Below are 15029 nucleotides of genomic sequence, written 5' to 3'. Positions count from 1 at the left end.
TTAAAAATACTCATTTAAAGATGTTGAGCAATTATAGTAAACAATGGACAGTCCTAAATGTTACATATATACATGCATTCTGGGTAATATTTGTCATTTTCGAGAAAATAGCCAACAGTAATATACTGTGAATTAACACGCTTAAAGTCGACACTCAGAGGCTGTGTTCAAAATCACTCCCTATCCCCTTATTCACTATTCCCTACACTAGTTCACTGATATAGACCACTCGACAGAGAGAGACGAAAGAAGAGAGTGAATTCAGACACTGATGAACACCTGCTGTTATCACTGAAGGAAAGAGAAACATGATTTCATCAACTGAAGATAAGAGAAGACATTAAATCTCTGAAGATCTCATCAGAGGATTGAACAACTCCACAAACAGCATTACCAGCTTCACACATTACTAACCAGACTGACTTTATTTCTGTCAGACGTCTACAGAAGCTCTTATTGAGAATGAACAGATGATGTTTTATTGGTTCTTCTGACGTTACCATTATGGTGATCAGTGTTTGCTTTAGTTGGGCTCTTGAACATTGACACAATAACATTAGTTTTTCTCTCGCTGCTGTAACGGTGTGTTTTCAATATATTTGTTATAGCAAGCAAAGCTGAGAAAAAAACATTAGTTGGTTATGTAGACTATTTAAAAATGGTTTAACTCACTAATAGTTTAAAAGTCTTATCTATAAACATATAGCTGATGCTTAATTTTTTTGTAAACTTGAACCCTATAATTTTATAACATCGTTGCAACAACCAGATAATTTGAAGAGCATGGGAACAGCTTGTGGTCAAAACATCTGAATCAATCTGACTCACATAGACATCAATGCAGTCCATTTATCAAGAATCGGCGTATGAATCTCAGCCGTGGTGACACTCAAAACTCCCAGCATGCATTGCGGCACGAATAAATTATGCTGCTGAATAGCCTAGTTATTTTCTTTAATTCTTACTATTTGCCTTTATTTTTGGTGCTGTTGTTGTGTTGACTTTAAGTAGTGTTTTGTGAGGTTCAGAGTTGATCTGTTCGTTTTTTTTATTGATTGTCACCATTGTTGAGATTCATATGCTGATTCTTCATCTCTATGCGAGTCTAAATGACAGCAGAGAGCAAACAATTTGTTAAATCATGACTTTATAAATCATTCATAATTAATTCCTAATCACTGCTTAATATTTTCAGAAGGGTCCCAGTAACATCAAATAAGGGTAAATGTATGTGTTTTTAAAAGAATGGGTTTGTTTAGGGAAGAAACACTGGACAAGATTAACAAACTCCAATATAAACATCCTATTACAATTATAGCAAAACAAAGTCAATAACTTCTGACCATTTTTTTTCTTGGCTTTTTTGCTACAATGAATGTGTTTAAGAAACACACAGTTATAGCAGACAAAGAAAGACTATCATTATAAAGTCAAGGGCCAAGAGCCCAACTGAAGCAAACACTGATCACGATAAGGGTGACCAAATATTTTCTATTAAACATCAACACCTAAAGACCTGATAATTCCCAATAAGAGCTTCTGTAGACGTCTGACAGAAATAAAGTCAGTCTGGTTAGTAATGTGTGAAGCTGGTAATGCTGTTTGTGGAGTTGTTTAATCCTCTGCTGAGATCTTCAGAGATTTAATGTCTTCTTTTATCTTCAGTTGATTTCATCTAAAGCTGTGACTGAAGTCAGTTGTAGTTCTTGTGTTTCTCTGTCCTTCAGTGATTCTTGTTAACAGGTGTTCTCAGTTATCAGTTAATTCATCTCTTAATTATCTCATGAACTTCATCAATGCTTCAATTACTCTAACACTCTGTAGTGTGTACACTCTTCAGTGTTCATTTAAAACTGAAGATTTTGCTGTGGGGTTAAAAGGGTTAAATGGGTTAGATGAAAAAACCCACAGTGGGAACCGTAAATTAACAGTAAGCAACTGTAAATTCCTTTACGGAAAAGTACTGTAAAAAACGGCTCTTTACTGGAACCAGAGCTGCCAGTAGATTACTGTTAAATCAATGAAAAACAGTAATATACTGTAAAATGTAACAGTCAAATTTACCAGATGAATCAATATATTTTCACTGAAATATTAGTGAAAGTTATTAGAAAAAAGTTGGGCAAAGTCAGTAACTAATAAGGAGAGTAGATATTAAAATGACCTGTGTTTATGTATTGTTGCACAAGATGATATAGAAGAGATCTTTCAGGTGAATTCATTAGTTTTGTGGGTTACCATTGTGCTGAAGAGTAGAGCCTGTGCTTCAGTCCAGGATGAGCAGAGAAACACTGATGATATGCTGCCTGATGCTTTATTTAACGGCAGTGACTGTGTTTGCTGATGCAGTTATGAGCCGTTTGTTGAGTAATTTATCACATACGTGTGTGCTATTGCTCAATGAACCGCAAAGATTGAAGTTAAAGTCATGTTTCTAAATTATTTTACTACTACACCTTACACGTGTGAAATGACTCAAATGAAGTTTTACGATACAAACACCTATAAATACTTGTTTTAAAATGAGAACTGTTTGAAGCGATCAGTTTTCCAAATGAAAAGTTACCTTTCATGGTATTATTACGGTAAAATACTGTAAAAAATGAGAGCTGTATATAAACAGTAGATGTAAATTAACAGTACATTGCTGGCACCACAGCTGCCAGTAGATTACCGTTATTTTACGGCACAATTATTTACAGTGTAGACTACTATAATGACGCTGGCTTGTAAACGTGAGCATGGTGATTATTTGGCATTTGAAAAAAATAAAACCATGAAATTATATTCATATGACATGCTGAAGCATATGCCACTGACTGTAACATTACCTGGGATGAAGACATTTCACACGCGACGCCAGAAGAACTCCTCCTGCAGTGTTCAGGGGAACTGTTAGTGCTGCACCGACCCGCGGGACGCTTTTATGAAGTTATTTGGCCCGCACCGCACCACTGTAAATATTTTTACAACCCGCCCCACACCCGCGACCATTAAATAGACATACGGGTTCCGCGGGTTATGAGGCGACTCGCGCATCACTACACTGTAAAAAAATGCTGTAAAAAAATGGCCACATTTTGACAGTAAAATGCTGTTTTCCATTAAAAAAGTAATATACCGTAGAAACCAATGCATTCTGGGTAATATTTGTCATTTTCGAGAAAATAGCCAACAGTAATATACTGTGAATTAACACGCTTAAAGTCGACACTCAGAGGCTGTGTTCAAAATCACTCCCTATCCCCTTATTCACTATTCCCTACACTAGTTCACTGATATAGACCACTCCACAGAGAGAGAGGAAAGAAGAGAGTGAATTCAGACACTGATGAACACCTGCTGTTATCACTGAAGGAAAGAGAAACATGATTTCATCAACTGAAGATAAAAGAAGACATTAAATCGCTGAAGATCTCAGCAGAGGATTAAACAACTCCACAAACAGCATTACCAGCTTCACACATTACTAACCAGACTGACTTTATTTCTGTCAGACGTCTACAGAAGCTCTTATTGAGAATTATCAGATGATGTTTGATTGTTTCTTCTGACGTTACCATTATGGTGATCAGTGTTTGCTTTAGTTGGGCTCTTGAACATTGACACAATAACATTAGTTTTTCTCTCGCTGCTGTAACGGTGTGTTTTCAATACATTTGTTATAGCAAACAAAGCTGAGAAAAAAACATGAGTAGATTATGTTGACTATTTAATAATGGTTTAATTCACTAATAATTTACAAGTCTTATCTATAAACATATAGCTGATGCTTAATTTTTTGTAAAACTTGAACCCTATAATTTTATAACATCAGTATTGACACAACCAGATAATTTGAAGAGCATGGAAACAGCTTGTGGTCAAAACATCTGAATTAATCTGACTCACATAGACATCAAGAATCGGCGTATGAATTTCAACCATGGTGACACTCAAAACTCCCAGCATGCATTGCGGCATGAATAAATTATGCTGCTGAACAGCCTGGTTCTTTTCTTTAATTCTTATTATTTGCCTTTATTTTTGGTGCTGTTGTTGTGTTGACTTTAAGTAGTGTTTTGTGAGGTTCAGAGTTGATCTGTTCGGTTTTTTTTTATTGATTGTCACCATTGTTGAGATTCATATGCTGATTCTTCATGTCTATGTAAGTCGAAATAACAGCAGAGCGCAAACAATTTTTTAAAATCATGACTTTATAAATCATTCATAACTAATTCCTAATCATTTCAGAAGGGTCACAGTTTAATAACATCAAATAAGGGTAAATTTATGTGTTTTTAAAAGAATGGGTTTGTTTAGGGAAGAAACACTGGACAGATTAACAAACTAAACATCCTATTACAATTATTAGAGGTGTGCGATACCGCTAGATTTGGTATCGATCCGATACCAAGTAAATACAGGGCCAGTATCGCCGATATCGATACCAATACCGATACTTTTTAATAATTAAGGTGGATGCGTCTTCAACCTAAATCAAAATGAATTTTCATGACTTTTAATTTGTTTTTGTGATTTGCATTTTGAGTTATTAATCAGTGCTACAAAAGCTTTTGTTCAGAAACAACTTTTGGTTGCTTCTGCTTTATTTAAATAAACAAAGTTACAAAATGATTACTTCACAAATATAAAAAATGTAAAAACATTCTCTTTTCAAGTAGCATGTTAACAAAAAATGTTTCTCCTCTTTAGTGCACTTCTTTTCAGGATTTTTTTCTTAAATAAACAGTCACAAAGTTTTACTTCACAATAAACATAAAAAATGTAAAACAAATTCTCCTTGTAATACGATATAATGCTGAAAATTAAAATGCGCGGCTGAGCGGCGCGCGCGCCTGACTGCTGGTGGTAGCGCTATAGTGGTGAGTCACGTGACGGTACAAAACAGGAGGGGGGAGGAGAGCAGTGTCGAGCACGAGCAGCACTCTCGTGAGAGCTTCCTCTGCTCTCTGACAGCAGTAGCATTTTGACAAACACGGCCAGGTCGCAAAACGAGAGAAACTGAAACTTAAGTATCGATATTTTCACGTTGGTATCGATCAATACCGATACCAACGTTGGTATCGATATTATCGATATTAGTATCGATCTGCCCACCTCTAACAATTATAGCAAAACAAAGTCAATAACTTCTGACCATTTCTTTTTCTTGGCTTTTTTGCTAAAACAAATGTGTTTAAGAAACACACAGTTATAGCAGATAAAGCAAAACTATCATTATAAAGTCAAGGGCCAAGAGCCCAACTGAAGCAAACTCTGATCACGATAAGGGTGACCAAATATTTTCAGTTAAACATCAACACCTAAAGATCTGATAATTCCCAATAAGAGCTTCTGTAGTCGTCTGACAGAAATAAAGTCAGTCTGGTTAGTAATGTGTGAAGCTGGTAATGCTGTTTGTGGAGTTGTTTAATCCTCTGCTGAGATCTTCAGAGATTTAGTGTCTTCTTTTATCTTCAGTTGATTTCATCTAAAGCTGTGACTGAAGTCAGTTGTAGTTCTTGTGTTTCTCTGTCCTTCAGTGATTCTTGTTAACAGGTGTTCTCAGTTATCAGTTAATTCATCTCTTAATTATCTCATGAACTTCATCAATGCTTCAATTACTCTAACACTCTGTAGTGTGTACACTCTTCAGTGTTCATTTAAAACTGAAGATTTTGCTGTGGGGTTAAAAGGGTTAAAGGGGTTAGATGAAAAAACCCACAGAGGGAACCGTAAATTAACAGTAAGCAACTGTAAATTCCTTTACAGAAAAGTACTGTAAAAAAACGGCTCTTTACTGGAACCAGAGCTGCCAGTAGATTACTGTTAAATCAATGAAAAACAGTAATATACTGTAAAATGTAACAGTCAAATTTACCAGATGAATCAATATATTTTCACTGAAATATTAGTGAAAGTTATTAGAAAAAAGTTGGGCAAAGTCAGTAACTAATAAGGAGAGTAGATATTAAAATGACCTGTGTTTATGTATTGTTGCACAAGATGATATAGAAGAGATCTTTCAGGTGAATTCATTAGTTTTGTGGGTTACCATTGTGCTGAAGAGTAGAGCCTGTGCTTCAGTCCAGGATGAGCAGAGAAACACTGATGATATGCTGCCTGATGCTTTATTTAACGGCAGTGACTGTGTTTGCTGATCCAGTTATGAGCCGTTTGTTGAGTAATTTATCACATACGTGTGTGCTATTGCTCAATGAACCGCAAAAATTGAAGTTAAAGTCATGTTTCTAAATTATTTTACTTCTACACCTTACACATGTGAAATGACTCAAATTAAGTTTTACGATACAAACACCTATAAATACTAGTTTTAAAATGAGAACTGTTTGAAGCGATCAGTTTTCCAAATGAAAAGTAACATTTCATGGTATTATTACGGTAAAATACTGTAAAATAAAGGAGATCTGTATATAAACAGTAGAGGGCTGTAAATTAACAGTACATTGCTGGCAACCACAGCTGCCAGTAGATTACCGTTATTTTACGGCACAATTTTTTTACAGTGTATTGGTTACAGTTTTACAGAATCTATATGATACTTCAGTTCAGTGTTTGAGTGGTAGCTCACCGTAACAAGCAGGACAGCATCGGTCGGGCACGCCTCCTTCAGCTCACGCCGACGAGCAAACGCTGGTCACATGTTGATCCTCGTCCTGCCTTTAATCCCATCACTTTTTCGTTTCCTCTTATTGCTTTCCTCCAACAAAACCTTTTCTTTCTTATTTTCTCAGCATTTTCTGTACTGCTTCGGAAATGACTATATTATCCGACGAACAAAGTTGGGCTCGCATGTCCGAATGTAAGGAAGTGTGTGTGTTGGTGGAAGTGACGTATATGCCGTAAAGCAGTCGAATTTTGTAGTTCCCTTTCGAAAGGGAACTTGAGCTGCGTCAGCTGACGCTATGGGGAACGCCTCCAGCGTGACCGGTGTCTGAAACGTTTATCCAATCACATCAGTCCTACTGACCGGCGACAGCCTCTGACGTCATCGACGTGCGACCAGGAAGTATAAAAGGGCGCCTCGCAAACACAACCGCATCCAATTCGTCTTCAGGGACTGTTTGTCTGAGTCAAAAACAAGAGCATTATGTCGAAGCGTACGCACAAGACGAAGCACGGCTTCAGAAAGTGTGCAGACCCGTGTCCCAGGTTCCTCACACCTGAGGACACACATACACTCTGCGTGTTCTGCCTGGGTGAGGAGCACGCACGGGAGGTTCTTGAGGAAAGTGCCTCCTGTGCGAACTGTGAGCGTCTGTCGCTGAAGACGCTCCGCTCTCGTCTGGCCCTCTTCTCGAGGGAAGGGGGTCCAGCGGCTGGGAGTGGTCCCGCTTCGGCCGAGGCTGAGCGGCGACTCATGTCTTGGGGCTCCCAGCTGGATCTGGCCCGCCGTCTAGAGACGGAGGTTGTACTCGGCGAAGGGCCAGATCACGAAGGGCGGCCGCCGGAGGAGGAGTTGGCCGAACCCTCCCAGCCATCCTGCCCCGTGTACGGGGAGCTGTTGGAGGTTATGGAGGTTTACCAAGCCGACCTGCTGAGGGACCTCGATCAGGGGGAACGCCAGGGTGGCCTACCCCCTGAGGCGATGGCTGAGCTCCGCCGCACCACGGATTTAGCTCTCCGGGCCACCAAGCAAACAGCAGTCGCCATCGGACGGTCGATGGCGGCTATGGTGGCCACGGAGAGACATCTGTGGCTGAACCTTGCGGACATCGGGGGGAAAGAGAGGTCCTTTCTCCTCGATGCCCCGGTTTCGCCCTCTGAGCTCTTCGGCACCTCCGTCGAGGCGGTGGTGGGAAGGTTTAGAGAGGCGAAGGCGCGCTCAGCGGCTTTTAAGACCTGCATCCCACTGAGGTCCGGGGCCGCGCCCAGGCAGGCGGGTGTCCCTGGTACGTCACGGTCTGAGGACCGGAGACAAGACCAGCGTGCGAGCGTGGCCTCTCGGGCGCCCCCTCCATGGCGGAGTAGGGCGCAAAAGAGGCGGGACACCCGGAACTGGAGGAAGGGTGCCGGTGCCGAAGACCGGAACCAGCGTAGGCGGGGGGAAACCCCACCTACGAGGGCGAAGCGGAGGTAGTAGGTGAGCCCTTCCTTCCACCCTTTCCCTCGGCGCTTGACATCAGGCCGGGCGGGGCCAATGATGAGCGGACGTGAGACTCTGACGGCCCGTCTGGTCTGGTGAGCAGGCGCCCCCGTCAGGTTTGGGGTGCTTTCTTTTATGAGCTTATAGAGAAGTTATCATGTAGCACTAGAAGCGGAAAAGTGGCGTTTTCCTCGTGGGAAAGGAGTTGTCTGAGTAAACTCGACCGCTTCCCTGAGTGGGCATGAGGGGTCGTAGAGGGAGATTCAGCGTTGGACGCCTCATCGGAAAACAACCCTCGGGCGGTGTGTCCGCACGCTGGATGCTGTGAGTATATGCCTGTGCATGGATGACATCACGCGCCGGTGGACAGCGGGTAAGCCCTCAGTATGAGGGACGTTTTATATTCTTAAAATGCTGTGTGCTCCCCGCCGAGGGTGTGTTGTGACAGATTTTTCCCCGTTTGGTGGCCGGAACGATCTATTGAGGGAAGCCGTGAGACGGCTGGTGAGAGCTAGCCTCGCTAGTGGAGAGTAGCCGTCACGTTAAGCCAGCAAAGTAAACATGTTACTGTGGTGTGTTCTCTCAGTGCGCTGAGAGTGGTTACCGCTCATTTTCGCGGAAATATGTTTCAAGAGGAGAAACTAAGCGAGTGTGGGTGTCCCTAGCGGTTCGGCTAAAAGCTCCGGGCCACCGGAGGGCAAGTGTTGTAGCGTTAACCCCTGCGGACGTAAGTAAGCGCGGGGGTGAGTAGGCTAACACACGAACGAAGCATATGTGTACCCAACCCTCGAGATATGGGCTTGGGACGTTAAGTTGCTAGGGTGGGTGCTCCCAGCCTTAGCAGAGACTGGTATACAGGCATGCCATGGTCAGGCTACAAAAAGAGAGCACAGTTAGCTTAGGCTGTGTTTTTACAGGATGATAACCCCTATTCAGCCTCCTCTCATGTGAGAGTCGCCTGGCCAGGGCCCGCCCCCGGGTCTGCCCTCGGGGGTGCGGTAATGCAGATGGGAAAAGGTGAGAGCATTATAGATTTGCAACTTAGCCTGTAAGGCGGTAAGTAAGGTTTGTGGGTCACTTGGGCCAAATACTTTTATCCCATCCAAGGGATGTGGGACTGTGGTAACCATTATTTGCATATTGCAATAATTTTGCCCTGTGTTTTTGCTCCACCTTTCATAGGGCTCGGGGTGAGGGACACGCACAACCTGCGTGCCTCTTGAGGGCCCAGCGTTGGATGCTCCCCTGGGAAGCCAAGCATCGCCATGGCTGACGCCTTGGAGTAAACGGCCGGCCGCTGGAAATAGCAGCGGTCTCCACAGGGCTGGTGTGGTAAGGTGAACTCCCCTCACTTAAAGGGGTTGTAAGAGCATGTTTGTGCTGAGTACACCGCTTTGGCGATGCAATTAGGTCTGTGTTGTAGGTTCTGCCGGAGGAGACTGGGCTTCGCAGGGAGGACCCCGTGAGCCTCCGAATGAAGCCAGCTGTGAGCTGTGAGCAGCCAGCCCGGACAGTCCAGGCAGTAGACTCTGAACAGGAGGCCTCGACAGGCCTTCTAGTTGGAGTGACGACATCGGGGCCCGTGTGCGGGATGGTAAAAAAAAAAAAAAATCTTCCCTTTTGTTGTCACAAACAGCAGTGTCTCGTCAACAGGCAGGCCCCGTAGGGCCTCCCAGGGGATGAGTCCCCAGGTAGTAACTGGACGACTAGTTCTTCGTCAGCCAAGCAGACAGCCACTGTCAGCCCGACGTGGAGCGGCCAGCATTCATCCGACCTGCCAGCGAGCATTCGTCGCTGGCATGGCTACAAGCCCAGTTAGTAGGCCTCCCTAGGCCTCCCTGAGGGCCTGCTGGGGTGCAGCAGGCCTTGCCGGGCTTCCCTTGAGAGGGTATTCCCGTGCTTCAGGTGTTAGACGGCAGGTAGTAGGCCTCACCAGGCCTCCCTGAGGGCCTGCCGTGGTAGCAGTAAGCCTCGTCTGGCTTCCCCCAAGGGGTCGTTCCTGGGCTTCAGTCACTGGATTAGGTAGTAGGCCTCGCGGGGCCTCCCTGAGGGCCTGCTGGGATGCAGCAGGCCTCATCTGGCTTCCCCTGAGGGGGTACTCCAGGGAACTAGCGCTGGATAACAGTTCCTGGGCTCCAGTCACCAGATGGCAGGTAGCAGGCCTCACCAGGCCTCCCTGAGGGCCTGCTGGGTTGCAGCAGGCCTCATCTGGCTTCCCCTGAGGGGGTGGTCCAGGGCCTCGGCCACTGGGTGACAGGGATTAGGCCTCGCTAGGCCTCTCGGAGGATGAGCAGTGAGCATGGTTGCTAGCCAGAGCGGCTAGCATGATCTGCTATCAGGTAGCAGGCCTCACCAGGCCTCCCTGAGGTCGTTCCCCGGCCGCAGTGCCGGCTACGAGTAGCCTGGCAAGTAGTAGGCCCTGCGGGGCCTCCCTGCGGGGCCTCCCTGGGGGAACGGGTTCCTTGGAAGGAGACACAGAACTGGAACTCAAGCTGACAGCTAGTGGTTCCTGCCATCAGGCTTCGGTCCTAGCCGGCAGCACCTGATGGCGGGTGGATACTCTAGCACGACGAGTTTACACTGCTGCTATGCGGTCCCTACAGGACAGGGACCTGCATAGGTTGCCTACAGCATGGTACCTACCAGGCAGGCTTAAGAGCTCCCCTCTTATGAGGGTTGTCTGTGAGCTTACGGCCGCCTGGGCCTGGTCAGTTGGTCGTAGGCCCCTCGGGGCCTCCCTGTTAGATCAGCCCGTAGGCCTTCTCAGGCCTCCTGAGCACCCCTGTAATGTATGTGCTCGGTAGATCCTAGGATCGAGCAGCTGACTCCCCTCGCTAGCAAGGGTGGGAAAGCACTACGCTGAGCGCTGTTCTCCTGGATAGCCCGTCTCTGAGTTCCGGCCTGAGGCGGACACTGCCAGTTCGCAGTCCCTCAGCTTGATGCCTCTCCGGAGGCGAGTTTCCAGAGGCTCTGTTGTTAACAGACTGGGTTGGCAGACGGAAGCGTCCCGCATAGTGACGCCAGATCAAGCCTCCCTGGTGGCATTCGGTGAAGTTCTCCCCGAATAGTGACTGGCTGGGGCGCTCTCGGGTCCCCTAGCCACATTCCCTTAAAAGAACCCCTTCTGTCGAACAGGTTGGTTCCAGGCCTTTGAGCGGCCGGGGTAGGGTACATGAAGGTGCCCCAAGGCCACAGCTCGGGCTATGACCGTAGGGAATGCTGTCACTGACAGCCTAATGTGACCAGAGGTGGAGTGGTTCAGGCATTTCAGTTGAATTTGCTTGTCCTGACAGATGTCACTGCCAGTAGGCATGCACTCCCCTCGGCATGGCGGCGTGGGTATATCGTTCCCCATAGCGTCAGCTGACGCAGCTCGAGTTCCCTTTCGAAAGGGAACGTCCCCGGTTACGACTGTAACCTTAGTTCCCTGAGAACAGGGAACGAGACGCTGCGTCACTTTTGCCATGCCTCGGGGCCTGCCTGCGAACAGTCCCTTCAGACGAATTGAATGCGGTTGTGTTTGCGAGGCGCCCTTTTATACTTCCTGGTTGCACGTCGATGACGTCAGAGGCTGTCGCCGGTCAGTAGGACTGATGTGATTGGATAAACGTTTCAGACACCGGTCACGCTGGAGGCGTTCCCCATAGCGTCAGCTGACGCAGCGTCTCGTTCCCTGTTCTCAGGGAACTAAAGCCCCGTTTCCACCAAAATTACCTGGAACAATTTGTACCAGGAACTTTTTTACAGGAACTTTTCTCCCCCCCAGACCTGCAGCTGTCTGCGTTTCGACCGCGATAAAGTTCCGAGAAGATTAGGCAAATTAGTCCGGTGATGTAACGTTAGGACTGCACGCGACTGCTCCTCCAAATCAGTGAAGGACATGTAATCATTTTTAAGTGTACCGATTGAAAGGACTGTTTACATGAGACGTTATCTAAACCGATCTGATGTTTACATGTGATGACTTTCAATCGCAATCATTTTGTCACATGCAGTTTGTCTGCCGCATCAAAAATGTCGCCGCTGTTTTCTCCAGCAGCTGAATGTGATTACTGTAGCCATAGCAACTCTTAACGGCCACCAGGACTAATACAGTATTATTTATATCTATTTGTTGTAAAGTGTAATAATCATCCCAGAGAAAAAAATCTTCTGTCAGGCGCAGTTAAAGTAAAAACTGCCCGGGGCAATATACGTTGTGTCATTACTCCAACATTATCTTCATAACTCACGAAATAAAAAGTTTACCCCTCAGAAAAATTTACTTTCCTCTCTTGTCAACATGAGCGCGGCGCGCGCCGTGACGCCGCCACGTCATGTAAGGACACACACTTAAAAGTAATCGGTCAGGTCGTTTACATGGTGAAAAAAAATTAATAACGAGTATGGAAGAGATTCAAGCTGTGCTGCTTTTGCTGGTTATGTATAGGTTTACGAGGTAATTAACAACGACAGAAAAGAGCACTAATATGCAGATTCAGCAGCATGCAGCATATTCAGAAAGCTTGTAAAGCTAGATTTAAAATGACAATATATTATTATCAGCTATTACGGACATTGAACGTGAGATGGCTGAGACGACCGCCCGCCACCAGACAGAGAGCAAGACTGATATTTATTGAACGCAGAACGAACCTCGCAAAAGGCTTTTAAAAATGCCTGTTGAACTTAAAAATGCTGCGTGAGCTCAACCAATCAGCATGTTCAGCGCCCAAGTCCCGCCCTCGAAAGTTCCTGAACTTTGAAAAAGTACTACCTCGCGAGCAGGGCCGTTTGGAGGGGGAAATATTTACCCGGAACTTCATTTATACCCTGGTTCCTGCGGTCTAAACACACGAAGTACCACCCAAAGTTCCTAGTTCCTGGGTAAAGTTCCTGTGGTGGAAACGGGGCTTAAGGTTACAGTCGTAACTGGGGACGTTCTTTTTGTTCTCGGGTTACTACCTGAAACCCGAAGTTTAAAAGTACGATTAAAAACGATAAAGACCCCATCAGGCTATGGCAGACGTGTCATTCAACCTATTGTAAGTCGATTTATCATCACAAGAGTCTTAAAATTCTTTTTACCGTCTTAAAAAATATATTATGAAGGTTGAAAAGTTACCTAGTGCTGCTTTAAGCAATCGAGAAAAACTGTAAGATAATTATTTGTTGGTTGTTTATTTGCATGTGTGTGTTTTTTTAATATGAGCCGTTTAAATATGTTTTAAACCTGTTATTTTAGAAATATTTTATAAATGTTGATCCTATTTGGATAGCCTACAATTATTTTTGATAATTTTTAACCACAAAAAGTTAAGGAATGCAGCTTTAACAATAGTCAGTCTTGTATTAACGGTGTGATTCCGTTTGTTTGCGCCATCTAATTTTGTTAAATTGCTCGTACATACATCTAAGCCAAGGTACATACCATTGGTTTTGCCAAGCCTTTTATTGAGGACCCACCCCCTTGAACAGTTCTGTGTCCCGACTTGACCTCGGTTCAAAACATGGAGGAAAACTGCGCTCGTCCAGCCACGTCACAGGAGAGAAATTCTGATTCTGACCTGCTTTAACACCCAAGGGTGATTAAAAACGTGCACGGACTTGACTGTCTCTGTGTTTTTACTTTCTGTCATAGCGACTCTTTTTTTCTCAGTTAGTGTCTCTCTAAGTGTAAGAGAAGACGAGAAATGCTTTCAGACGTTTATTTCTAAATAGACAGCAGGGTTTTATGTGATTCTGAATAAATATATATAGGCTATATTTCTCGTTATATACTCGTTCGCTGGTGCTCTAAAACAGTGAAAATGGATTCTCTCCCTGCAAAGGAACTGTCGTGTCCAGTTTGCTGCGAAATCTTCAAGAATCCTGTTCTTCTGTCGTGCAGTCATAGTTTCTGTAGAGATTGTCTCCAGCAGTTCTGGAGAAGCAACAGCACGAGGGACTGTCCTGTGTGCAGGAGAAGATCCTCACGGGACGATCCTCCGAGCAATCTGGTGTTAAAGAACTTGTGCGAGTCGTTCCTGAAGGGGAGAAGCGAGGGCCGTTCTGCAGGCTCTGAGGCCGGGGAGCTCTGCGGCTTACACGGCGAGAGACTCAAGCTCTTCTGCCTGGAGGACAAGCTGCCTGTGTGTGTGGTGTGCAGGGATTCACAGAAACATGCCAAACACACATTCAGACCCATCGCTGAGGTGCTTTCATCTTATAAGGTAAGAAGACATGTCTCTTATCTCATAGACATCATCACATTCATGCACTCAGTATTTCTCTCTGCTGCTCTCTTTATATGCCTATATATATATATATATATATATATATATATATATATATATATATATATATATATATATATATATATATATATATATATATATATTTTTTTTTTTTTTTTTTTTTTTTTTTTTTCTATTTTCTATTTTTCTAATTCTAGGAGGACCTGAGGTTCTTAAAAGAGAAACTTAAACACAGGGAGAAAATGAAAGGAGAGTGTGTGAAAACGATTCAACACATCAAGGTGAGGATACGGAATCATTACATGTGTGGCCAGGATCTCTGTACACCACTTCATGCATTCGTCCAGTTTATTATGATAATTCCTGATTAAGTGTTTTGAAAGTGATATGAGACGATCTGCTTCTGGTTCATGAGCATGACTCTTCATCCCAGTTTTCAATGAATTCTTTAAAGTCAATTTAACAGGTTAATCCTTGTGGGAAAATAAGTAGGCTACTTTTGCATGCATAAGTGCAAACTCATGTTTACTTAACATGACAATTAAAGGGATAGTTCACCAAAAAATGAAAATGATCCCATAATCAAGTCAACCTAGGTGTATATGACTTTCTTCTTTCAGACTATTGCAATCAGTGTAATATATATATATATATATATATATATATATATATATATATATATATATATATATATATATATATATATATATATATATTAGGGTTGT

The 15029-nt window shown here is 44.0% G+C and overlaps 1 protein-coding gene across 1 annotated transcript in view; it reads left to right on the top strand.

Moving 5' to 3' along the window:
• Window positions 1–13589: 13589 nt before the first annotated feature.
• Window positions 13590–15029, top strand: part of trim35-39 (tripartite motif containing 35-39) — a 41769-nt gene continuing 40329 nt past the window's right edge. The window contains exons 1-2 of the mRNA XM_067446925.1: window positions 13590–14280; window positions 14502–14585. Of these exons, the coding sequence (XP_067303026.1) occupies window positions 13879–14280; window positions 14502–14585 (486 nt within the window). The 5' untranslated portion in view covers window positions 13590–13878. The remainder of the gene's footprint in view (window positions 14281–14501; window positions 14586–15029) is intronic.

The sequence above is a fragment of the Pseudorasbora parva genome, chromosome 6 (genome assembly GCF_024679245.1).
Source record: "Pseudorasbora parva isolate DD20220531a chromosome 6, ASM2467924v1, whole genome shotgun sequence".
Taxonomy (NCBI): Eukaryota; Metazoa; Chordata; class Actinopteri; order Cypriniformes; family Gobionidae; genus Pseudorasbora; species Pseudorasbora parva.
This window is presented reverse-complemented; position numbering and strand designations above follow the sequence as displayed.